The sequence below is a fragment of the Thalassophryne amazonica genome, chromosome 4 (genome assembly GCF_902500255.1).
Source record: "Thalassophryne amazonica chromosome 4, fThaAma1.1, whole genome shotgun sequence".
Classification (NCBI taxonomy): domain Eukaryota; kingdom Metazoa; phylum Chordata; class Actinopteri; order Batrachoidiformes; family Batrachoididae; genus Thalassophryne; species Thalassophryne amazonica.
This window is the reverse complement of record NC_047106.1, coordinates 109906935-109934918: the sequence shown is the minus strand read 5'-3', so window position 1 is coordinate 109934918 and position 27984 is coordinate 109906935. Positions and strand designations below refer to the sequence as shown.

The following is a 27984-nucleotide window of genomic DNA, read 5'->3' as shown; positions in this document are numbered from 1 at the left end:
AAAATGAACATTTCAGTCATGAACAAATCTTGTGGAATAACTGACTTGTCAATGAACAAAAATGATCCATAATGAGAAAAACGAAACATTAGAAATGAATTTCACAGTAAATATCAAACATTAGGAGCTCTGTAATGAAAAATAGAGCATCACTTAAAAAGTTATCTAATTAATAAATGCACCAAAGAAATGCAGTATTTCTAAACACACACACCACACACACACACACACACACAACACACACACACACACACACCCACACACACACACACACCCACACACACACACACACACACACACACCACACACACACCACACACACACACCACACACACTGCTGCAGTACTCAAAGCATTAATGTTCAGGCATCTTACACAACATTTTAGGAATTCTCAGTGTGGCACAGGAGTAATGTGGTTGTACATAGCTCTGATACACTGTGACAGACAGCTAAAGGAACAAAAACAAAAAAAAAAAACAAAAGATTTGTCAGTATCCAAATACAGCTGTATGCAAACGTTTGGGCACCCCTGATAATTTTCATGATTTTCCTTTATAAATCATTGGTTGTTTGGATCAGCAATTTCAGTTAAATATTTATACTCGTATAGCAGACAAACACAGTGATATTTGAGAAGTTAAATGAAGTTTGTAGGATTTACAGAAAGTGTGCAATAATTGTTTAAACAAAATTAGGCAGGTGCATAAATTTGGGCACCCCAACAGAAAAAATACATCAATATTTAGTAGATCCTCCTTTTGCAGAAATAACAGCATGGACAGCCCGCTTAAAATCACACCACAGATTTTCAATAATATTCAGGTCTGGGGACTGAGATGGCCATTCCAGAACGTTGTACTTGTTCCTCTGCATGAATGCCTTAGTATTTTGAGCAGTGTTTAGGGTCATTGTCTTGTTGAAAGATCCAGCCCAACTTTATCACTGATTCATGAACATTGTTCTCAAGAATCAATCAATCAATCAATCAATTTTTTTTATATAGCGCCAAATCACAACAAACAGTTGCCCCAAGGCGCTTTATATTGTAAGGCAAGGCCATACAATAATTATGTAAAACCCCAACGGTCAAAACGACCCCCTGTGAGCAAGCACTTGGCTACAGTGGGAAGGAAAAACTCCCTTTTAACAGGAAGAAACCTCCAGCAGAACCAGGCTCAGGGAGGGGCAGTCTTCTGCTGGGACTGGTTGGGGCTGAGGGAGAGAACCAGGAAAAAGACATGCTGTGGTGGGGAGCAGAGATCGATCACTAATGATTAAATGCAGAGTGGTGCATACAGAGCAAAAAGAGAAAGAAACAGTGCATCATGGGAACCCCCCAGCAGTCTACGTCTATAGCAGCATAACTAAGGGATGGTTCAGGGTCACCTGATCCAGCCCTAACTATAAGCTTTAGCAAAAAGGAAAGTTTTAAGCCTAATCTTAAAAGTAGAGAGGGTATCTGTCTCCCTGATCTGAATTGGGAGCTGGTTCCACAGGAGAGGAGCCTGAAAGCTGAAGGCTCTGCCTCCCATTCTACTCTTACAAACCCTAGGAACTACAAGTAAGCCTGCAGTCTGAGAGCGAAGCGCTCTATTGGGGTGATATGGTACTACAAGGTCCCTAAGATAAGATGGGATTATTCAAAACCTTATAAGTAAAAGAATTTTAAATTCTATTCTAGAATTAACAGGAAGCCAATAAGAGAGGCCAATATGGGTGAGATATGCTCTCTCCTTCTAGTCCCCGTCAGTACTCTAGCTGCAGCATTTTGAATTAACTGAAGGCTTTTTAGGGAACTTTTAGGACAACCTGATAATAATGAATTACAATAGTCCAGCCTAGAGGAAATAAATGCATGAATTAGTTTTTCAGCATCACTCTGAGACAAGACCTTTCTAATTTTAGAGATATTGCGTAAATGCAAAAAAGCAGTCCTACATATTTGTTTAATATGCGCTTTGAATGACATATCCTGATCAAAAATGACTCCAAGATTTCTCACATTATTACTAGAGGTCCGGGTAATGCCATCCAGAGTAAGGATCTGGTTAGACACCATGTTTCTAAGATTTGTGGGGCCAAGTACAATAACTTCAGTTTTATCTGAGTTTAAAAGCAGGAAATTAGAGGTCATCCATGTCTTTATGTCTGTAAGACAATCCTGCAGTTTAGCTAATTGGTGTGTGTCCTCTGGCTTCATGGATAGATAAAGCTGGGTATCATCTGTGTAACAATGAAATTTAAGCAATACCGTCTAATAATACTGCCTAAGGGATGTATAAAGTGAATAAAATTGGTCCTAGCACAGAACCTTGTGGAACTCCATAATTAACTTTAGTCTGTGAAGAAGATTCCCCATTTACATGAACAAATTGTAATCTATTAGACAATATGATTCAAACCACCGCAGCGCAGTGCCTTTAATACCTATGGCATGCTCTAATCTCTGTAATAAAATTTTATGGTCAACAGTATCAAAAGCAGCACTGAGGTCTAACAGAACAAGCACAGAGATGAGTCCACTGTCCGAGGCCATAAGAAGATCATTTGTAATCTGCTGATATTGACTGGAATCCATGTGACTCTCAACTTTAAGAAGATTCCTAGTACCTGCACTGGCCACACAACCACACAGCATGATGGACCACTTCCAAATTTTACTGCACGGAGCAAGTGTTTTTCTTGGAATGCTGGGTTCTTTTTCTGCCATGCTTACCGCCCCTTGTCATGTCCAAATAACTCAATTTTAGTTTCATCAGTCCACAGCACCTTATTCTAAAATGAAGCTGGCTTGTCCAAATGTGCTTTAGCATACCTCAAGCAACTTTGTGCCGTGTATGCAGAAAGGCTTCCTCTGCATTACTCTCTCATCCAGCATCTGATTGTGCAAAGTGCGCTGTATAGTTGAACGATGCACAGAGACACTATCTGCAGCAAGATCATGTTGTAGGTCTTTGGAGCAGGTCTGTGGGTTGGCTATTATTGTTCTCACCATCCTTTGCTTCAACTTATCTGACATTCTTCTTGGCCTGCCACTTCAGGCCTTAACTAGTACTGTGCCTGTGGTCTTCCATTTCTTCACTATGTTCCTCACAATGGAAACTAACAGCTGAAATCTCTGAGATAGCTTTTTGTATCCTTCCCCTAAACCATGATGCTGAACAATCTTTGTTTTCAGGTCATTTGAGAGTTGGTTAGAGGCTCCCATGTTGCCACTCATTAGAAGAAATACAAAGAGGGGAAACATTTGCAAATGGCCACCTTAGATACCCTTTCTCATGATTGGATTCACCTGTGTAAGGAGGTCAAGGGTCAATGAGCTTACCAAACCAATTTTGTGTTTCAATAATTAGTGCTAAATGTATTCAAATCAAGGGTGAATCAAGGTAAAATGACAAGGGTGCCCAAATGTATGCACTTGCCTAATTTTGTTTAAATAATTATTGCACACTTTCTGTAAATACTAGAAACTTCATTTCACTTGTTAAATATCAGTGTGTTCATCTGCTATACGAGGTCTGTTAGAAAACTATCCGACCTTTTTATTTTTTCAAAAACTATATGGATTTGAATCATGTGCGCTTGCATCAGGCAAGCTTGAACCTTCATGCGCATGCGTGAGTTTATTCACACCTGTCGGTTGCGTCATTCGCCTGTGGGCAGGCTTTGAGTGAGCACTGGTCCACCCCCTTCGTCGGATTTTCATTGTCAGGGAAATGGCTGAGCGATTGGAGCAGTGCTGAATCAAATTTTTCCAGAAACTGTGAGAGACAGCCAGGTGGAAACCATTCAGATGATTCAGACGGCTTTCGGTGAGGATACTCTGGGTGTCACACAGATTAAGGAGCATTACAACAGGATTAAAGATGGCCCACAGTGGCGGAGGGCGCACTGCACTCCGAGCGGCCATCGACAGGTTGAAACGACCAGATCATTTCCAAAGTGAAGGCTGTGTTGATCTGGGACGTCGTCTGACTACCACAGAAATTGTGGAAGAGGTGTACATCAGCACTTTTGCGGCACATTCCACTGTTCTAGGAGATTTTGTAATGAAAGACGTGTGGAGGAATTCGCGCGTCAGGACGGAGACGCAATGGCGTGCAACAAAAAGCACGTCCGTGTTGGAAACCATTCAGAAGAGTCAGACGGCTTTCGGTGGCTTGTCAGTCGAGTGAGTATCCGAGAAATTGTGTAACAGCTGGGCATGTCACAACTTGTCCTGTGAGACTTCCAACACGGATGTGCTTTTTGTTGTGCGCCATTGCGGCTCCGTCCCGACGCGCGAATTCCTCTGCACGTCTTTCATTACAAAATCTCCTGTAACAGTGGAATGTGCTGCAAAAGTGCTGTGTGACGCTGAAAGTATCCTCACCGAAAGCTGTCTGAATCTTCCGAATGGTTTCCACCTGGCTGTCTCTCACAGTTTCTGGAAAAATTTGATTCAGCGCTGCTCCAACCGCTCAGCCATTTCCCTGACAATGAAAATCCGACGAGGGGGGTGGACCAGTGCTCACTCAAAACCTGCCACAGGCGAATGACGCAACCGACAGGCGTGAAAAAACTCACGCATGCGCAAAAGGTTCAAGCTTGGCTGATGCAAGCGCACATGATTCAAATCCATATAGTTTTTAAAAAAAATAAAAGGTCAGATAGTTTTCTAACAGACCTCGTATGATATATGGGCGAATTGGAGACTCGGCTCCGCACCGTGGAAATTCTACAGCTAGCCAGGCCCCTGTAGTCGTGTGGACCAAGGTAGAAAAACTACAGCAGAGCTCCTACACAGCTGTCTTTGGGTTTGCTGTTAAAACCTTTTGTACACAGAAGTTAATTTTTCTTGACATTTGTGACATTCATTTTTGCGCTCTACCTGCACACAGTAACGGTTCCTGGTCTTCTTCTGCAGGTGTATAATGCAGATGGAGAGTTTCTGTTTAAATTTGGTTCCCATGGAGAAGGAAACGGCCAGTTCAACGCTCCAACAGGCGTGGCTGTGGATGCCAATGGAAACATCATTGTTGCAGACTGGGGCAACAGTCGGATCCAGGTACGTTTGAGGATCTAGATCCTGCAGGTTGTGACCAGTGGTGGGCACAGCTAACCAAAAAGTTAGCTTCGATAACCATTTAATCAGATAACTGAAAAGTTAGCTTTTATGGCGCTAAACCAATGAACTGCTAAAAAAAATGTATCTTTATTACAGATAACTGATAACTTTTAATATTGATTTGGACGCGGCCACATCAGATTACACTGTCGGCTTCTGATAAACCAGTTTTACTTTAAGCGCCGCAGGGGCTGCTGGGTAAATTCAAGGATCACAAACACAAAGAACACACGAAAAATGAAGAAATAAAAATAAAACCCAAACACTGTCATCATCTTTCAAAAGCAGTAAAACACAGTATTAGAAGTCACAGTTTATCTCTGTTATATACACCATCATTTACAAGCTAAAAGTTGCTGCTTCTTTCACACACTTTGAATCCTGCGGCTTAAACAACCAAAATGCGTCCATTTCAATCAGGCTTTTGGAAAAACTACAGCACTACCACTGCTGCTTTGAAGGTAGTGAACGATGTCTTAGAGGCCTTAGACAACAATTGATTGATTGATTTGACAAAGTAAAATACACATAGTAATATAAATTCTTACCTGTTAGTTTCCGTGGGATTCATCTTAAAAATAATCCACATAAAGCTTCCTGCTTAGCCAAACGGTGTGTAAATGGTGAAGAAAAGTCGCTGTACACAGCTGCGCTGAGAGCGCCTCTCTCCCACCGAGTCTTGGCGATTAAATTATCCTCTGCCACAAAGAAATAAAATGTTAAAATTAGTCAGTTTTGTTTTTTGTCGAGCAGACAATAACACTGTAACGTCCAAACTAAAATCCAAACTAGTTAGTCCTGTCTCCTACGAGGCCAAACTTAAAATGTCCACAGAAATCTACATTCATTGATTTTGGTTCTAACAAATAATTTCTTCTTGCGTCTTTCCCAACGATATCAGCGATCGTTGTGTGATAGGTGTTATTCGAGACACGAGGACACCGAAAAGTATCCCTTGTTTTATTGAAAAATGTTATATGAAGAATTTCATTGAACAGGCTTTTATTTATGATCTTTGTAGTTTTCGTTGGGACAGAGTTGCCCTCTTTGACGTAGAACTTGCCTGGAATTATTTTTATTCTGCTTGTATTAAAATTGTTAACAAACATGCACCTATCCGTAGATTTAGAGTTAAAGGGCATGATAATGCATGGTTCTCTAGTGAATTTTCAGACCATTTGCATGAGCGTAACTCTGCCTGGGCCAGATCATGGAAGTCAGGTAAAGATTCTGATTGGCTCTATTTTAGACAATTAAGAAACAATTTCACATCTTCAGTTCATAAGGCCAAGGCTGACTATTACTTGTCTTCTATAACTGAAAATTGAAATTACCCAAAAGTTCTGGAGGATTATCAAATCCATGTCCAATAATTATAGATCTGCCAATCTTCCCATTAATATTATTACCGATGGCCATAGAATGTCAAACAAAATAGACATTCTGAATGCTTTTAATAATCATTTTATATCCTCTGGATTTTTATCTTAACAAGATAATTTCCCTTTGGTATCTCCAATTAAGGACGAGACCAATTCGGAAATCCCTGCTTTTAACTTTGTTCCTGTTACAATTTCAGATGTTTTAACAGCTCTAAAAAATCTGAACCCTCGCAAACCAGCTGGTCCAGACAAATTAGAGCCCTTGTTTTTAAAACTTGCCTCAGAATTATTTGCTGAACCATTGTGCCATGTTTTTAATCTTACTTTGGGTAGTAATAAAATCCTGAGTTTGGAAAAAAGCCCTGTGGTCCCCCTTTTCAAAGGTGGTGATTCTACAGCTTGAAATAATTACAGACCTATATCTAAACTCTCTGTTTTATCTAAAGTGCTTGAGACTTTGGTCAGTGACCAGGTGAAGGACTTTCTGGCCTCTATTCTGTCTCCATTTCAATCAGACTTTTGGAAAAACTACAGCACTACCGCTGCTGCTTTGAAGGTAGGAAGTGAACGATGTCTTAGAGGCCTTAGACAACAAACAGTGTTGCCTTTCTCTTTTTATTGATTTTTCTAAGGCTTTTGACACTGTGGATCACTGTATCCTATTGGACTACCTAAAGGCTTCTGGGTTCTCAGAACAGGCAGTTGGTTGGTTTGCAAATTGTCTCTCTGGCAGAACCCGTTCAGTTCAGTCAGATGGTTTCATGTCTGAGGTACTGCATATACATAAAGGAGTGCCTCAAGGTTCAGTTCTGGTATCACTCTTATTTACTGTTATGTTAACTGGGACAGAATGTTCCAAATGCAAATTTTTTTTTATGCTGATGATAGTCATTTACTGCTGTGCACCTACACCTGCACTAGATTTTGTACATCTTCAGCATGTTTTTAATTTGGTTCAGGATCAGCTTAGGGAGCTGCAACTTGTTCTGAATGTGGAGAAAACTAAACTCATGTTGTTTCATCTACAACATGACAGGAATATGGTCAGGGAAAATTGTTAATATTGATGGGGAAAAAATTGAGCTTGTATCTTTTAAGTATTTGGGGTTTTTATTGGCTGAAAACTAGTCTTAAAGGGCATGTTCTTAGAAAGCTGAAAGTTTTATTAGGTTTTTATTATAGAAACAAGTCCTGTTTCTCTTTTAATGGCAAAAAGAGACTTGTGGAGTCTACATTCTTATTTCTCCTTGATTATGGTGATGTTTTATACATGAATGCCTCTGCTCAGAGTCTGCAAATGTTGGACATTGTGTACCATGGAGCTTTGAGATTTATAACAACCAATGTTTTTTTTTTTTTAACTCATCACTGTACTTTATACACTAAAGTTAGTTGGACATCTTTAAGTATACGCCATCTTGGACATTGGTATGCATTCATTTACAAAGTCATTCTTGAGAAAATTCCTGACTACCTCTCCTCCTCATTGATTTTAAAGGATGAATCACACAACCTGACATCATCAGGCCTTTAGGTTTTCTGCACCCACTGCGTGGAATAATCTGCAGCCTGAATTTAAACTGCAACACTTTGTGTCTTTGACTGTTTTCAAATCTGCCATTAAAAGGCTGGAATGCAGACTTTCTGAATGTCACTGTTTTAACTGATGTTTTCTTACATACGAGGTCTGTCAATAAAGTAATGGTCCTTTTTATTTTTCAAAAACTATATGGATTCAATATGTTTTTACGTCAGACATGCTTGAACCCTTGTGCGCATGCGTGAGTTTTTCCACGCCTGTCGGTGACGTCATTCGTCTGTGAGCACGCCTTGGGAAGGAGTGGTCCCGCCCCCTCGTCGGATTTTCATTGTCTGGAAATGGCGGAATGAAAAGGACTTTTTTTACCATCAGAATTTTTTCAGAAGCTGTTAGAGACTGGCACCTGGAAACCATTCGAAATATTTATCTGGCTTTCGGTGAAAATTTTACGGGCTTCACAGAGAATAAGGTCTGTTACTGCAGCGTTAAGGACGGCTTTAAGGACACTCGCGTGCCGCGCGCCGAGCTGCGACGACGCACAAACCACCGGACCATTTCTAAACGGATGGCTCTGTGGATACGAGACCATCGTGTGCTCTTTCTCTGGTTATCACAAGAGCTGGACATCAGCCATTTTCCGGCAGATTTCACTTTTAACAAGAGATTTTGTCATGGAAAGCCGCGCGGAGGCTTCGCTCGTAAAGACCGATTCGCCTTGGAAGTGAGACAAAGGAACACCTTCGTTTCGGCGTGTCAGAGGACAAGTTTGGACATGTCCAGCTCTCCACAATTTCACTGATACTTACTGGACTGGTAAGCATTGAAAGCCGAGATAGGCATGTCCAAACTTGAACTCTGACACGCCGAAATGGAGGTGTTCCTTTGTCTCGCTTCCAAAGCGAATCGGTCTTTACGTGCGAAGCCTCCGCGCGGCTTTCCATGAAAATCTCTTGTTAAAAGTGAAATCTGATGGAAAATGGCTGATGTCCAGCTCTTGTGATAACCAGAGAAAGAGCACATGATGGTCTCGTATCCACAGAGCCATCCGTTTAGAAATGGTCCGGTGGTTTGTGCCTCGTCGTCGCAGCTCGGAGCGCGGCGCACCGAGTGTCCTTAAAGCCGTCCTTAACGCTGTAGTAACAGACCTTATTCTCTGTGAAGCCCATAAAATTTTCACCGAAAGCCAGATAAATTTTTCGAATGGTTTCCAGGTGCCAGTCTCTAACAGCTTCTGAAAAAATTCTGATGGAAAAAAAGTCCTTTTCATTCCGCCATTTCCAGACAATGAAAATCCGACGAGGGGGCGGGACCACTCCTTCCCAAGGCGTGCTCACAGGCGAATGACGTCACCGACAGGCGTGGAAAAACTCACGCATGCGCACGAGGGTTCAAGCATGTCTGACGTAAAAACATATGAATGAAATCCATATAGTTTTTGAAAAAAATAAAAAGGACCGTTACTTTATTGACAGACCTCGTATTTGTATTGTATTGAGTCTGCGTGACTTTTATTGAAACTGTGTATTGCTGCCATTTTTGGTCAGGTCTCCCTTGAAAAAGAGATCTTCTGATCTCAGTGGGACAAACCTGGTGAAATAAAGGTTACACAAAGTGAAGCTGAACTACACTACCCACAATGCTCCCTGCGTCGACCGGCCAATCACATTTTGCGCTTAATGGTGATGTCATCAAGCGACAGCCAGTCTCCCAAAAACCACTGATCTACACGACAGGGATTAAAATGTTTGATTTTAGGGTTTACAAACGTTTTTGACTGTTAAACTTTGCTCACTTTACCAGAAAAAAATGTTATCGGAACTAAATTTATTGGAAGATAATTAGTCCGATGATGGTTTTAAAAGCTATCTGAAAAGCTAATCCTCTAGCAAACATTAGCTTTGATAATTATTGGTTATTGGATTAGCTGAACAATGCCCACCACTGGTTGTGACACAGTGAAGGTATTACTCACATGATCAACTCTGTGCCTTGAAACCTACCAGGTGTTTGACAGCTCGGGATCCTTCCTGTCCTACATCAACACATCGGCTGACCCCCTGTACGGCCCCCAGGGTCTTGCCCTGACCGCCGACGGCCACGTAGCAGTGGCGGACTCTGGAAACCACTGCTTCAAGGTGTACCGCTACCTGCAGTAGAGCCGAGGCAGCCGCTGCAAACGATGACACAGCCAATGTATTACACAGGGTGCAAATTCCAGTACAGCTTTTTGATGTGCACATCATGAACTGTGCCTGTTTACTTTTCTTATGATGTGCATTGAAGATTGAGTGATGGCAGCATTCTTGGGACGGTTCGGACACAAAGCAGTGGACTGTATTTAGAGGATGTGCAGACACATTTTTGTGTCTTCGTTACTGTTTTGGTGTTATTAGTGGACATGTTAGCAGGCAGACTGAAGTATGTAATGAGCCATAGCTGTCCAAATGCATGAAGTTTGTTTTCATCTTAAAGCCAAAATGACAACACAGTATACCCATGTTTGCTTTAAATCACAAACTAGTTCCTGCTTTCAGCGAAACAAACAACATAATGCTTCAGCAATTAAATGTAAAATGTCTTATTAACCAACTCCCTGCATAAACGTATCACCACCATCTGTGCATTGACTGGCTGTATGTACTGTATATACATAAATGTACATTGTGTATATTAGATCACTCCCTCTGTATGTGCTTTGACTTTGGGACACGCAGTCTTTCGGCTGTTTGATGAGCAGCAGTCACGGATTTTAAGTGTGAGATTGGCAGCTGTTTATAAGTTTGCTTTTCAAATGTATCCAGCACATGCGTAAGAAATGAAGTGTCATATTTATTGGTATTGAACACTATGTTTTGTGTTGTAATTTAAAGTAGGAAGAATGGGGGAAGAAAAATGCTAATTTATATTATTTTTACACCTCAAATTATTTTTCTATTTTATTTTGACTCCCCCTATCTGGGGTGACTTCTCCCCCCAACATATAATTTAAGCTCTTTTGTCTTTTTTCTTCTTTCTTAAACAGTGAATGTTGACATACAACAGGTGACTATTTGGAAATTCAGTCTTTAAAGGTTTCTTTTGCAGTGGTGAAGGTTTCCAGAAATTAGCATATGTAAGATGAATGACTGCATTTATGAAGGACAATGCCCCATCACTGTGCTTTTGAGTAAAGTGATGATAGGTCATATTAAACAACATGCTAACTATATTTGATGCCAATGGCTAGTGTTATCATTACATATTAAACAAAATGCTAACTAAATTTGATGCTAATGGTTGTCATCTTTGTTTCAGGTCATCTGCCGTTAGCGTTGCTTGAAGTTAGCATTTTCTTGATGACAAGCTGTCATTCACCAAACATACTGTTAAAGTTTGATGTAAAATGTCAGCACTGCACGTACCCTGAGAATCAGGTAACTTCTGGAAAACTTTCATCTCAGCTTTGAGAGTTTGAGAGCTCCTTCTGAATGGAACGCAGTATCCCCCGCGTGTGTACGCTAGCAGCTCTTACAAAGCTATGAGCAAAGGCCGCCATCTTTGATTTTAACAGGGAGTTATAAGTTTAAAAACCTATTCATTATTAATAAGACTCATGATACCCTTGCTTAAAAACTATGTGCAGTTCTGTCCTCAAATTACGAAAAAATCTCAGGAAAGCCTTTGTGAGTTAAAAAAAGATGGAACTTTGTGACAAAACTAGGATTCCATGCAACTGTAATCTTGACTGATAGTAGGGGCTGATAGAACAGGTGTAAATTATATCACATGAGATTTTTTTGGGGCTCACACTTCGTAAACAATAATTGAAGAAAGATTAACAATTTATTAAATAGCAATTAGATATTATGATCCAGTAGATCTGGGAACATGCTTTGATTTGAGCTGCAGTGACTCACGTTGGAAAAAATACTCGTAGATCTGTTGCTCCCCCTGGTGGTCATTGTAAGACTAGAGTGAATGATGCCACAGCAGGAAATCAGGAGATGATGGTATAACTCTATAACTACAGCACTGTGCAATCCAGACCCTTGAACTCCTTCTTATTCACTTGTCACCACCAGCTGTTTCTCCAGAGAAACTATTCAGGACACTGCTGTTTGTTTCGCACCTAATCTGTTGTTTGAAATGATGCCAAACAGGAACCCAGACATCCCTGAATTCCAAGGCTCGTGCTTCTAACACATCTGAAACATTATCTTTGTTCTTTGTGTCACTCTCATACAGTTTTTCTCAATGAATATGCACTGGTAATAAAAGCACATGGTTTACTGATGTGGTGGTGTGTCAGGTGGATCAATATACTCACAGTCAAGGTTGTCTCCTGTCCAAGGAAACGAATCATAAACTGGGAAACGAAGATATTTTGGTTCACTCATACAGATCTTCTCCAGATCTTTCAGGTTTCGAGTTTTAGCGCCCTCCAAAGATTTTTCTATTGAGTTCAGGTCTGGAGAGTGGCTAGGCCAGTCTACAGTCTAGGCACTATTTTCAGTAAATACTTCTGGGGAGCATTAGCATGGTTAAAACCTTCAGCTGTGGTCTCCACGAAGAAATGCATTTCTTGATATTGAAAATGAGATGATATGCTACTTCCATTGTCCACGTGGTATGTGTTCCACATTCCTTGGAATGAGTTACATTGTGATCTGATGCTATAAATAAATGGAATTAATGTCTTATTTCTACACACTACAAAACATGTTTTGTCATTAAAAAAAGTTTTAGATTCTTTTCTTGAAAAAGTTATTTATTTGCAGACCACCTTTTGCTGTTGGTCTATGTTACAAATACTTACAGCACATAAGTATGCATTTTTGAACAATAACTATTCCCAAAACAGGATATATTCATAAGTCACACATATATACATGTTATATGTGCATAAAAAAAAGCTGAGAATGGGCTCAAAGATTTACAGTAAAATAAATGAACCACAGTACATTGATGCAGTGTCAAATCCAAGATCAGCAAGCAAACTAACTTAAAAAAAAATAATTGGAGTAAACATTTCATAATGTCATAACGGGTTGCATAGAATTGTTCTTCCTCAAAATAAAGTTGCAAATAAACTTGGTGTTTATCCATCATAAAATACACAGTCGTGTGAGGTAATCACATTTGATCTGGTGCCTGGATTAAATAAAAACACTCGTATGGAAAGATGTATAGTTTTGCTTCTCGTGTGCCACAATTTTTCAGTGCTAAATAAACAGGTAATGTGTGTAGTACACAAAAATAATTTGCCACACAATAAGACAAAACGAGACAAAATGAATATGCGGTTGAGTGTTGATACTAAATTCTGTGAAGATGCATCAAATAATAATACATTTAAATTTATATCCATAGTGAGAATATATAATGAGTGGCTAAAACATTTCATTCCCTTTACGTTAATCAGACAAAACTATTCTACTGGATCACATAGTTAAAAATACACAACACAGTCAACACATAGCCCTGTTGTGAGATGTGGAGTCCCATCTATGTCTACAATCTGAAGAAGTCAGCACTACTGGAAGTAGAGGATCTGCTACAATAATATACTGTGAACCAGCTGTCACAGGATCTGATTTCTCTGATTTGATTTGGTGCCATACATACAGTTGTATGTAAAAGTTTGGGCACCCCTGATGATTTCCATGATTTTCCTTTATAAATCATTGGTTGTTTGGATCAGCAATTTCAGTTAAATATATACCAGACAAACACAGTGATATTTGAGAAGTGAAATGAAGTTATAGGATTTATAGAAAGTGTGCAATAATTATTTAAACAAAATTAGGCAGGTGCTTAAATTTGGGCACCCCAACAGAAAAATACATCAATATTTAGTAGATCCTCCTTTAGCAGAAATAACAGCCCTCGAAACACTTTCTATAAGCTTCTAATGAGACTCTGGATTCTAGTTGAAGGTATTTTGGACCATTCTTCTTTACAAAACATCTCAGGTTTGTTGGTTTCCGAGCATGGACAGCCCACTTAAAATTACATCACAGATTTTCAATAATATTCAGGTCTGGGGACTGAGATGGCCATTCCAGAATGTGTACTTGTTCCTCTGCATAAATGCCCTTAGTGGATTTTGAGCAGTATTAGGGTCGTTTGTCTTGTTGAAAGATCCAGCCATGATGCAACTTCAACTTTGTCGCTGATTCTTCAAGACTGTTCTGAAGAATCTGCTGATACTGACTGGAATCCATGTGACCCTCAACTTTAACAAGATTCCTAGTACCTGCACCGGCTACACAGCCACACAGCATGATGGAACCATCTCCAAATTTTACTGCAGTTAGCAAGTGTTTTTCTTGAATGTTGTGTTCTTTTTCAGTCATGCATACCGCCCCCTTGTTATGTCGAAATAACTCAATTTAGTTCCATCAGTCCCACAGCACCTTATTCCAAAATGAAGCTGGCTTGTCCAAATGTGCTTTAGCATACCTCAAGTGACTCTGTTTGCGGCGTGTACACAGAAAAGGCTTCCTCTGCATTACAGCATCATACAGCATCTCCTTGTGCAAAGTGTGCTGTATAGTTGAACGATGCACAGAGACACTATCTGCAGCAAGATCATGTTGTAGGTCTTTGGAGCAGGTCTGTGGGTTGACTATGACTGTTCTCACCATCCTTCACTTCATCTTATCTGAGACTTTTTTTGGCCTGCCACTTCAAGCCTTAACTAGTACTGTGCCTGTGGCTTCTATTTCCTCACTATGTTCCTCACAGTGGAAACTGACAACTGAAACCTCTGAGATAGCTTTTTGTATTCTTCCCCTAAACCATGATGTTGAACAATGTTTGTTTTCAGGTCATTTGAGAGTTGTTTAGAGGCTTCCATGTTGCCATTCATTAGAAGAGATGCAAAGAGGAGAAACATTTGTAAATGGCCGCCTTAAATACCCTTTCTCATGATTGGATTCACCTGTGTAAAGAGGTCAAGGGTCAATGAGCTTACCAAACCAATTCTGTGTTCCAATAATTAGTGTTAAATGTATTCAAATCAATAAATGACAAGGGTGCCAAAATTTATGCACCTGTGAAATTTTGTTTAAATAATTATTGCACACTTTCTGTAAATACTAGAAAGTTCATTTCACTTCTTAAATATCAATGTGTTCGTTCTGCTATATGATATATTTAACTGAAATTTCTGATCCAGACAACCAATGATTTATAAAGGAAAATCATGGAAATCATCATGGGTGCCCAAACTTTTGCATTTAACTGTATATTATAAAGTTCCCACAACCAAATATTGGGGTTGTATTTAACAACACCTAAAAAACATTGTTGCTGGAGGGATATAAAGTAAATGGTACGTAAAAATAATGGAAATGCAGTTGACATGCCTGTCAATCCAGACATTTTGTTTTACAATATTCCGTGACAGGCAGAGCTAACAGATAAATACTGAAGTTAACTTTTTTTTGTTTAATGGATTACATTTTCAGCTAACTTTGAAAACCATTAGTGGACAAATTAGCTTCCACTAAATTTTGTTTCATTAAAGCCCCTTTCACACCGGGCCAGTGTAGAGGTTGCGTAATGCTGCGTACTGACTACAACGAGCCCTACATGGCACTACACTGAGGGATGCAAAGGGGTCCATGAAATGGACACAAAAATTAAACATGTTTAATTTTTCACGGACTTTCAGCGTAGAGCATTGGACGTAGTGCTCTATGCAAGTCTACACAACACTCCACTAATGTATGTAAATCTATGCATCACTGCGCTACTGTACACCATGCGTCGGCAGTTGTACACAACCCTACCCCAGTCCAGCGAAAAATCCTTTTAGGCTTTTTATAAATAAATACCTGCATTACTAGATTTAATTCATCCCGCTGAACTGCTGCCAGTGAAGCTTCGAAACCACAGAAGAAGAGACAGGCCAAGCTTCCACATCCACTCTTCATGGACGGATCATCAGTGAGAGGACATGTCCACGTCCACTATCACTCCTCACGGACAGATCACGCGCATGACTGCTGGCTGCAGCTCTGCTTTCTTTCACGATTGTGGCACGTTAAATAAAGCCCATTAACTCTTATAAATAATGTATTCTGACTTTTTCCAATGCATCAAATCCATCTGCATGTCCAGGCAGCCTGTAAAAACAGCATCATGGAGCCAGGCTTCTTCACCCTGCGCACATTCCTGCCAAGCTGGCCCTTACGCAGCCATTCCTGCGTACTCGATACACAGCACAATGCAACTCTATTCAGGTCCAGTGTGAAAGGGGCTTAACTGTAAGTAAGCTAACTTTGTTTAGTTTTTTTTTTAAATATGCGTGTTCCTGTTGGAGTTCATACACTAATCCAATAAGCCAAAATGAAACAAGTGTACTGCAAAGCAATAACAAGCATCACCTCGAGGAGACGTTGGAAGCGGATGTCAAGCCAGAGAAAATGCATTAAACTTATTTTCCATGTGTATTTTAATTTTATAATATTTCTTGTTCGTTTAATGTACAGTCAATAAACTGTACTGAAATACTGTTTAATTTACTGTTCATTTTATTTCATTATTTACGTACTTGATCATCTCATCTTGGCATGCCAAACATTTTTGGGAATTCAATTTTTATAATAAATTTTAACTTTAGCATTAGCAGTAGTTTCAGCTAAATGTTTCAGCAGTTTACTGGTTTAGTGTTATAACTCTTAACTTTTCAGTTAAGTGGATTAGCAGCTATCAAACCTAACCTTGTGTGTTATCTGTGCCCAAGAAAATAACACTATCAAATTAATTTTAATGCAAAGATAAATGCATGTCTGATTACAAGAAATTAATATTCGAATGTTTTTTGTTTGTTTTTTTTAATCAGAAACATCTTGACAGTCAGAGGACAACCCTCACATCCCAAAATTTCCCCAAATCTGTACTAAATGTGAACAATCAAACAGGTTTCTCCAGTGTAAGCAAACTATGGACAGTGTCTTCCTGCAACAAATCAAATATACACTCCAAGAAAAGAAAAAAAATGTTATTAAAGCCTATGAAAGTATGGAAAATATCATAAACAACCAACTACCTTCCAAGTTGAGGCATTTTCTGTAGCACCTTTGGAAACATAATACATATTTTTGGGTCCTCTGGCATAAAAAGCAAATCAAGGAGTGAGCGCTGACAATAAGAGAATGTCTTTAAACAGCAATGAACACCATCAATTTCCATATGTCTCCCCCTAGTGGAAGTGATGCTGTACTTCAAGTAGATTTTCAAATAGAATCAAAGCTTTTTGAAGTTCATGTTGCTTCACACACAAGCTTAAATATCTCTCTAAATGTAGGCACTTTTCAAAATGACAAGTACAATCTTGATAATCAGACAGCTGGTTATACCTTCAGAGCTGTCACTGCTTACTGAGGCCTTGTGTCAACCATCGGCTCGGCACTGCTGATCCCTTGGTTTACCTCCTTCTTCTCCTGCTTGGAGCAGACCAACAGAACAACCACAATAATAATGAGCACTGTCAGAAGCAGCCCGACAAAGATTCCAACAATCAACACCAGTCTGTCATCACTGTTGTCTCTCTGGTTGATCTCATGGGGCATGATCCCTTCGGTGAAGATCTCCCGCTCTGGGCTGAGTCTCCGCTCAGTGCTGTAGTTCAGGGCTATGTGCAGGATGTTGGTGCCAAGGTTGTTTATCCACTCCGATGTCCTCTACAATGTCTGGCACCTTGTTGGCTGACCTTCTGCTGCGATGCTGACTGTTGTGCTGGCTCAGCAAGTGGTACTCCAGACTTCTTTTGCCTATGCCACGATTTGCATTGTCCCGCGAACGGACAGTGTAGATGGTGTGGATGACCATTCTCTCCCTGCAGATACCTGGAGAGACAATGGCATTAATCGTTTTAAATTTATGAATTCAAACAAAACCTCCAATGTGTCCTATTTTGCCATGTTAAACTATTATTTAAAATTTCCATGTTATGATTTATGACTCAGATTAATCCACTCCAAAATATAACAGCTTCAATCTATGTGTCATCCCATCCAACACATGGAAGAATCCCTTCATGTCCTGATGGCAACCAGCCACACCATCCTGACCTCTCCAAAGTAACCATCTACAACCATATATTGACCTGGAAAAGTGCAGATGAATCCATTCTGAATCCATCTGATCCAGGTTGCCTCATGAGAGCAAAAGCACTGGGGTCATCCACGGCCAGGAAGGCGCTGAAGGCAACATTTCCAAATGACCTGTCCTGGGTCTCCGGTTGGGCTTTATCCTGTGGTAAGAAGACAAAGTTGTGTTGGACTAATGAAGTCTGAAGATACAATATGGTGTTTCTTCAAACAAGAATTACTTCATTGCTGATTGTTTTGGCAATTTTACTTGGTGTTGCCTTTGTTTGTCTTAAACCTTTTGATTCCCATCAGAACATAGATAATCTACAATTCATTTTCAATTCCACTAAACAGTAAAGGTTGCTCATTTCTTTTTCTCAGAGCCCATGGCTGCATCTTCAAATGTCTTGTTCCCCCTTCAATTGCCCAAAGTCCAAACATATTTACAGTCAGGTACATAAGTATTCAGACAGTGGCAAAGTTAACATGAAACATTAAGTGCCACCTTCTGACACAGTCTCTCCATTTTCAGAGGCAAGTTATTGGACAATTGACTGACAAGCAGTGTCATGGCCAGGTATGGCCTGTTCCTTCATTATTCAATGGCAAATTAAGCAGAAAAAAAAAAAAAAAAACTCTGGAGTTGTTTCCAAGTGTTATATTGGTATTAGGAGCTGCTCATTGGAAGTCTGAGTATGACATCCAAAGAGATGTAGATGCAAATGGACACCACAATTAAGATAGAAGAATGAGAAAAAAAAAAAAAAATCAACAGAAACTTTGCAAATTTGCTGTGGTCAAACAATATGGTATATTGTGATAAAGAAGGACTGGTGAAGTACACAACACAAAAGGCTTGAAAGACGAAGACCAAGAGTTTCTCAAGGCACTGTGGAGGCACTGATGTGGTATGGACATGTACAGCTCAGCTGCCAGTGGAACTGGGTCACTGCTGTTTATTATCTCCACCAACAAAGTTGGGCGGAGCTCATGTTCAAACATGTTTTTATGTTTGTGAACTGCCTGTAAGATAGTATATTCTTCAATGGCCCGTGTGAAGCGCCTTGGAGCAGCGCTCTGTGGTGATTTGGCACTATATAAATATAATAAATTGAAATAAATTGAAGTGCCAAGTCAGCCACCTGACCTCAACCCAACAGAACAGCTTTTCTCTTACTAAAGACAAAACTGAGGCCACAGGGACCTACAAACAAGCAGCAACTGAAACAGGCTACAGTAAAGGGCTGGCAAAGCATCTCAAGTGAGGAAACTTGACATTTGGTGATGTCCATGCATTCCAAGTATTTTCATCCATGCTATAAGAATAATCCTTGTATTTATAATTGTTTTTGTTTATACAATCACTGATGATACAAGAGTGGTGGCCAAGTGGTTGTTCCAGGTTCAACCCCCCCTCCCCCCCGCCAGATTTCTCCATGTAATCTAGAGTTGCATCAAAAAGGGCGTCTGTGTAAAATCTGTGCCAAATCAACATTCAGATCCATCTTGGATCTACTGTGGTGACCCCGAGTGGAAAAAATCGGGGGGGCAGGGAAAAAAAAGGGAGCAGCCGAAGGGACTTTTGCCATACAATTACTAATGACCAATAAAAATGTACGGGCTGGTCTCTAACAATCGCTGGAATTCGCTTTGAATTAAAGCTGAAACTCTACACTTCAATCGCATCTTGACTCTTTCATTATGACTCCATTGTGGTGGTATACAAAGATAAAATGACAAAAAGTGTCACTTTCCTATTCATGGTGTACGTGTACCTCGCTGTCAAACAGAAAACCTTGCAACATCTCATCTATAAAATGTTGCAAACACTCACTCTGGTATTTTTCCTGGGTAAAATTTTGCTGGAGACACCTAGTGGTTAACGCACTAGGTTAACCAGAAGATCCTCGGTTCAAATCCCAGTTTGACTGGAAAATCACTAAGGGCCCTTGGGCAAGGTCTTTAATCCCCTATTGCTCCCGGTATGTAGTGAGCGCCTTGTATGGCAGCACCCTTATTTGTAAAGCGCTTTGAGCGTCTGAAACAGATGGAAAAGCGATATATAAATGCAGCCCATTTACCATTTAAATTACTTGCATGATGGATGGATTATTAAAGCAGAAGCTGATTCCTTTTCCAACTCATGATTAATTTCACTTATGATTTCATGACTAATGTAGATGTACTTACAATGATCTTGAATTGATAAAGGAGCGATGGAGCATCAGCCAGACAGCCAAACTCAAAGTTGCTGGGGTTGTATTTTGGGACATATCCATCAGCTCCAGTGCACAGGAACACCTTCTCAATATTACAAATAAAAGAGTTGCCCAAGTTCTGCACTGGATCCACCATCACTCGGCCATAGACCACATCCCCTGGATGGAGAGAATACCCTTATCATCATCACAGGTAACATACACAATTGTGCACAACCAAACATGTTTCAGTTTTGTGTAGTGACACCCAGCCTTTAAAGCTACTCAATCACTTCCCACTGTGGACCTGATTCACAAAGATCCCACATATAATGACTGCTAAAATGCGTGGACATTCTAAGATATAGCAAGCAAGGTTGGTTTTGTGAGTTATAATGACTATAAGCGCAAAATAGAATTCAGTTACAGGAATGCACAAAATAAGACAAACACACATTTTAACTGAAAATGTTATTTATCAAACATTCATCATAGTACAGAAACAGCATTAGTGAAGGTTACAAATGATCTTCTTATGGCCTCAGACAGTGGACTCATCTCTGTGCTTGTCCTGTTAGACCTCAGTGCTGCTTTTGATACTATTGACCATAAAATTTTATTACAGAGATTAGAGCATGCCATAGGTATTAAAGGCACTGCGCTGCGGTGGTTTCAATCATATTTATCTAATAGATTACAATTTGTTCATGTAAATGGGGAGTCTTCTTCACAGACTAAGGTTAATTATAGAGTTCCACAAGGTTCTGTGCTAGGACCAATTTTATTCACTTTATACATGCTTCCCTTAGGCAGTATTATTAGAAAGCATTGCTTAAATTTTCATTGTTACGCAGATGATACCCAGCTTTATCTAGCCATGAAGCCAGAGGACACACACCAATTAGTTAAACTGCAGGAATGTCTTACAGACATAAAGACATGGATGACTTCTAATTTCCTGCTTTTAAATTCAGATAAAACTGAAGTTATTGTACTTGGCCCCACAAATCTTAGAAACATGGTGTCTAACCAGATCCTTACTCTGGATGGCATTACCCTGACCTCTAGTAATACTGTGAGAAATCTTGCAGTCATTTTTGATCAGGATATGTCCTTCAATGCGCATATTAAGCAAATATGTAGGACTGCTTTTTTACATTTGCGCAATATCTCTAAAATTAGAAAGGTCTTGTCTCAGAGTGATGCTGAAAAACTAATTCATGCATTTATTTCCTCTAGGCTGGACTATTGTAATTCATTATTATCAGGCTGTCCTAAAAGTTCCCTGAAAAGCCTTCAGTTAATTCAAAATGCTGCAGCTAGAGTACTGACGGGGACTAGAAGGAGAGAGCGTATTTCACCCATATTGGCCTCTCTTCATTGGCTTCCTGTTAATTCTAGAATAGAATTCAAAATTCTTCTTCTTACTTATAAGGTTTTGAATAATCAGGTCCCATCTTATCTTAGGGACCTCTTAGTACCATATCACCCCAACAGAGCGCTTCGCTCTCAGACTGCAGGCTTACTTGTAGTTCCTAGGGTTTTTAAGAGTAGAATGGGAGGCAGAGCCTTCAGCTTTTAGGCTCCTCTCCTGTGGAACCAGCTCCCAATTCGGATCAGGGAGACAGACACCCTCTCTACTTTTAAGATTAGGCTTAAAACTTTCCTTTTTGCTAAAGCTTATAGTTAGGGCTGGATCAGGTGACCCTGAACCATCCCTTAGTTATGCTGCTATAGACTTAGACTGCTGGGGGGTTCCCATGATGCACTGAGTGTTTCTTTCTCTTTTTGCTCTGTATGCACCACTGCATTTAATCATTAGTGATTGATCTCTGCTCTCTTCCACAGCATGTCTTTTTCCTGATTCTCTCCCCTCAGTCCCAACCAGTCCCAGCAGAAGACTGCCCCTCCCTGATCCTGGTTCTGCTGGAGGTTTCTTCCTGTTAAAAGGGAGTTTTTCCTTCCCACTGTCGACACTGTCGTTTTGACCGTTGGGGTTTTTCTGTAATTATTGTATGGCTTTTGCCTTGCAATATAAAGCGCCTTGGGGCAACTGTTGTGATTTGGCGCTATATAAATAAAACTGATTTGATTTGAATTGATTTGAAACATTTCACAAAATGCAAATAAATGTGACTTGAATGTGGTATGTCTGCTATTTTACAGGAGTGCACGGTGTGTGGACCCCCTTCACCTTAAATTGTCAGTTTGTAATGCACTTTCCCATAACAGAGGTGGTGTTCGCGGCACGGCTACAGACCTCTGTGTTAATATATTATCTTTGCATTCACATAACTAGAGAGCATGTGACATAGAATGACAGTTATATAGATTTGAGCATTTTATTTGTAGGTGGAATTGTCCACAGTGCTGACCTGCTGCTTAAGCCCTCGTGCGTGGCACTGGATAGACATAGTAGTTAGCATGCGGCTTTCAAACATGAAAAATACATATGTCATTAATAGGCATTTTAATTTCTCTGGGACTTGATAAATCACATTCTGTGGGTTAAATTAACGTATTTGCTTACCGCCCAACATTTTCTGCATTTGAAAACACAATCCTCAGTGCTCACAGTAGGAGATCAGGCTACACATTTGTTTGCAAATGATATAGAGTTTGCATACATGGATGCAAACCTATGTGTTTTCTCTTGCTATCAGTTCATTTTGGCTTCATACAAAAGTTTCCCAGTAAAACCACTTTGATTTATGGGCTTAGCATCTCTTATTCATTTGCTTTTCTGATTTGGTTCTATGTTTTTAGTCAGCACAGTCCACATGTGTAAGTTTACCCTAACTAGACCACATGAGCAGAGGTACAATCTTGTGTCTGTGTTAACACGTGTAAATAGTAAGAAGGAAAATGGATGCTAGTTCTTAGAAGCTCTAAGAAAGAAGAAACATCTGAAATGAAGTGTGAAAATGAATCTGCTTCGTAATGCACATTAAAGTTGGAGCTGGACCTGGTTAAATATTCAGATTTTGCTTCGAAGCTAATGGATGTGAGAGTAAATGATCAAATGTGGGTCTGTAGGCTTTTGATTTATGTATGAGTTGTGGTTTGAAATGCAGCATAAGACAACTTCAAAATGAAGCAACAAGACAGGGCAACACATTAAACCCGACATGTTTGCAGGTATTTTATTCATATTAAGACTGACGTCATCCATGTGATAGTAGTGCAGTACCATCACCAGATAGAGTGTGATAGAGTGCTACACACAGAAAGTGGCTACAGTCAATGTCCAGGCATTTTGACTGACAGACGCCAACGTCAGAGTGATTGTGCATTGACCACTTTCTACATCACACATATGTACACATACTTTACAAAACATTTTAAAATGACTTTATTTCACTGATTAACTGATTCCATCTGCTCAAAGTGATATTAATCAGTGAAATCACCTGGTGGAGTCAGTGGCTGCAAAGAAAACCTGCACCCTCTTGGCCCTTTCTGGAACAAGTTTCCCACCCCTGGTATAAATTAAAAGATGCTCCAATCATATAGAAAACTACACCTCATTATTTGCCTGCTCATAAAGATTCCAAAAAGGTATAGTTTGAACAATATGTGACTGAATGTTATGGAGTTATGAGGTAAAAGCAGCAAGAATTGTGACAAAGGTCAGTTTCAGTTTGTACAGGGGTCAAAAGTTAAAGTTGCTCCATTAATTTTGCTCCAGCTGTATTTGTGCAGAATTTGATGCTTGTATCACCATTTGAAGGATTGTTTCAGTTATCTGCTGCACTAATAAGCCAACAACAATAAGCCACCGGAATTAAAGGAGAAATGCTGCTTTTAACAACCTGGACCTCATTTCTGACATAAAATACGAGGTCTGTTAGAAAAGTATCCGACCTTTTTATTTTTTGCAAAAACCATATGGATTTGAATCATGTGTGATTGCATCAGCCAAACTTGAACCTTTGTGCGCATGTGTGAGTTTTTTCATGCATGTCGGTTGCGTCATTCGCCTGTGAGCAGGCTTTGTGTGAGCAGTGGTCCACCCCTCTCATTGGATTTTTATTGCAAATAAAATGTCTGAACGATTTGGAGGTTTGCTGCATCAAATTTTTCCAGAAACTGTGAGAGACCTCCAGGTGGACACCATTCGGAAAATTCAGATGGCTTTCAGGGACGATTTTATGGGGATTACACAGATTAAGGAGTGTCCTGTGAGGCTTCATCACGGCGTTGCTTTGCGCCATGCGTCTCCACCGCGACGCGCGGAATTCCTCCACTCCTCTTTCCATGACAAAAACTCCTGTGATGTGGAATGTGCCGTTCATTTCCAAACTGGACGCTTTGTTGATCCGGGACATCCTCTGACTAGCACAGGAATTGCAGAAGACGTGGACATCAGCACTTTTTCGGCACATTGAGACAGACGTGCAGAGGAATTCTGCGCGTCGTTGCGGAGCTGCATGGCGCAAAGCAACACCGTGATGAAGCCTCACAGGACATGTTCTGGCATGTCCAGTTCATGCACAATTTCTCAGATAGTCACATGACTGAAAAGCCACCGAAAGCCGCCTGAAAGCCATCTGAAAGCCGTCCTGTGAGACCAACACGGACATGGTTTTGTCCCGCGCCATGAACAGCTCCGTGGCGCATCCCTCCGCTTCTCTTTCCATGAAAAAATTCCTGTAACAGTGGAATGTGCCGAAAAAGTACTGATGTCCACGTCTTCTGCAGTTTTTGTGGAAGTCAGACGACGTCCCGGATCAACAAAGCCTTAACGTTGGAAATGATCTGGTTGTTTCCGTGGGGTTTCAGCCTGTCGATCGGCGCTCGGAGCGCGGCGCGCTCTCAGCAGTTGTGGGCGGTCTTTAAACCGGCTGGAGCACTCCTTAATCTGTGTAATCCCCATAAAATCATCCCTGAAAGCCATCTGAATTTTCCGAATGGTGTCCACCTGGAGGACTCTCACAGTTTCTGTCACTGAGGACTCAAAATTTGGCATTTCCTGTTTCAGTCTCAACTTGCCATCAATTTCCTGCGAGATCCCATGAGATCTCGTCACGTTGGATCCAGGAAGTGTTCAACATTTGACATTTCCTGTTTCAATGGGGACTCAAAATTTGGCACTTCCTGTTTAGTACTCCCTGTACCATGAGAGAAGCTCATATTATTATCAACAAAATCTCTTAATTTAAAAAAAAAGAAAAAGATACTGAAGAACACCAGACGCGACATTGTAAAGTCTTTTTTTGTTTTGTTTTGGGGTTTTTTTTTGCCACTGCCAAATCAATTCTTCCCCCACACTATTTTAGATCACATCATGCGACGTTTGGTTCTAGGGATGCTTTAGGTGGATGTGGCGGACACTAACCTGTCACTGAAGCAAATCGGAAGTGACGTTCCGCAACCAATTATTTTTCTTTTCTTTTTGCCACTGCCAAATGAATTCTTCCCCCATGCTATTTTAGATCACATCATGTGACCTTTGCTTCTTGGGGTGCTTTAGGTGGATGAAGCAGACACTGACGCAGAAGCAAGCCAGGAGTGACGTTCCGTGAATGATTATTTTTCTTTTCTTTTTTGCCACTGCCAAATGAATTCTTCCTCCATGCTATTTTAGATCACATCATGTGACCTTCACTTCTTGGAGTCCTTAAGGTGGATGAGGCACAGAAACAAACCGGAAGTGATGTTCCATGGTCTGACATGGAAACGAGATAGAAGTGATGTTGCCGCGAGCGGGTCCTCATGACAGATGCAGCGGATGGCACATGTGACCATCCAAAATGGTAGCACCCATATTCAAAATGTCAGCGCCCATGGGTTCTTAGGGGTCAATATACTCGATGTTCGGTATAAATAATAAATTAAAAGAAACTATACACATGGTTTTTCCAACTTAAAAGTCATATGAAATTAAAATGAACATTTCAGTCATGAACAAATCTTGTGGAATAACTGACTTGTCAATGAACAAAAATGATCCATAATGAGAAAAACGAAACATTAGAAATGAATTTCACAGTAAAATATCAAACATTAGGAGCTCTGTAATGAAAAATAAGAGCATCACTTAAAAAGTTATCTAATTAATAAATGCACCAAAGAAATGCAGTATTTCTAAACACACACACACACACACACACACACACACACACACACACACACACACACACACACACACACACACACACACACACACACACACACACACACACACACACACACACACACACACACACACACACACACACTGCTGCAGTACTCAAAGCATTAATGTTCAGGCATCTTACACAACATTTTAGGAATTCTCAGTGTGGCACAGGAGTAATGTGGTTGTACATAGCTCTGATACACTGTGACAGACAGCTAAAGGAACAAAAAAACAAAAAAAAAAAAACAAAAGATTTGTCAGTATCCAAATACAGCTGTATGCAAACGTTTGGGCACCCCTGATAATTTTCATGATTTTCCTTTATAAATCATTGGTTGTTTGGATCAGCAATTTCAGTTAAATATATTATACTCGTATAGCAGACAAACACAGTGATATTTGAGAAGTTAAATGAAGTTTGTAGGATTTACAGAAAGTGTGCAATAATTGTTTAAACAAAATTAGGCAGGTGCATAAATTTGGGCACCCCAACAGAAAAAAATACATCAATATTTAGTAGATCCTCCTTTTGCAGAAATAACAGCATGGACAGCCCGCTTAAAATCACACCACAGATTTTCAATAATATTCAGGTCTGGGGACTGAGATGGCCATTCCAGAACGTTGTACTTGTTCCTCTGCATGAATGCCTTAGTAGATTTTGAGCAGTGTTTAGGGTCATTGTCTTGTTGAAAGATCCAGCCCAACTTTATCACTGATTCATGAACATTGTTCTCAAGAATCAATCAATCAATCAATCAATTTTTTTTATATAGCGCCAAATCACAACAAACAGTTGCCCCAAGGCGCTTTATATTGTAAGGCAAGGCCATACAATAATTATGTAAAACCCCAACGGTCAAAACGACCCCCTGTGAGCAAGCACTTGGCTACAGTGGGAAGGAAAAACTCCCTTTTAACAGGAAGAAACCTCCAGCAGAACCAGGCTCAGGGAGGGGCAGTCTTCTGCTGGGACTGGTTGGGGCTGAGGGAGAGAACCAGGAAAAAGACATGCTGTGGTGGGGAGCAGAGATCGATCACTAATGATTAAATGCAGAGTGGTGCATACAGAGCAAAAAGAGAAAGAAACAGTGCATCATGGGAACCCCCCAGCAGTCTACGTCTATAGCAGCATAACTAAGGGATGGTTCAGGGTCACCTGATCCAGCCCTAACTATAAGCTTTAGCAAAAAGGAAAGTTTTAAGCCTAATCTTAAAAGTAGAGAGGGTATCTGTCTCCCTGATCTGAATTGGGAGCTGGTTCCACAGGAGAGGAGCCTGAAAGCTGAAGGCTCTGCCTCCCATTCTACTCTTACAAACCCTAGGAACTACAAGTAAGCCTGCAGTCTGAGAGCGAAGCGCTCTATTGGGGTGATATGGTACTACAAGGTCCCTAAGATAAGATGGGATTATTCAAAACCTTATAAGTAAGAAGAAGAATTTTAAATTCTATTCTAGAATTAACAGGAAGCCAATAAAGAGAGGCCAATATGGGTGAGATATGCTCTCTCCTTCTAGTCCCCGTCAGTACTCTAGCTGCAGCATTTTGAATT

At 40.3% G+C, this 27984-nt stretch overlaps 1 protein-coding gene and 1 long non-coding RNA gene across 3 annotated transcripts in view; one reads left to right on the top strand and one right to left on the bottom strand.

The window, feature by feature from the left end:
• LOC117508614 (FRAS1-related extracellular matrix protein 2-like) overlaps positions 1 to 27984 on the bottom strand; it is a 385322-nt gene that overhangs the window by 9384 nt on the left and 347954 nt on the right. The window contains exons 22-24 of one of the 2 annotated variants that reach the window (XM_034168410.1): positions 20303 to 20490; positions 18127 to 18273; positions 17690 to 17866 (exon numbers count right to left, since the gene is read on the bottom strand). In XM_034168410.1, coding sequence (XP_034024301.1) covers positions 17792 to 17866; positions 18127 to 18273; positions 20303 to 20490 — 410 coding nt within the window. In that variant the 3' untranslated portion in view covers positions 17690 to 17791. Of the gene's footprint in view, positions 1 to 17689; positions 17867 to 18126; positions 18274 to 20302; positions 20491 to 27984 lie in introns of those variants that run through there. The other variant, XM_034168411.1, reaches the window with a different exon arrangement.
• Positions 26 to 26416, top strand: LOC117508616. The gene is made up of 4 exons (XR_004560147.1): positions 26 to 106; positions 581 to 588; positions 16645 to 16649; positions 26288 to 26416. It is a non-coding gene; the product is annotated as an uncharacterized LOC117508616 (long non-coding RNA).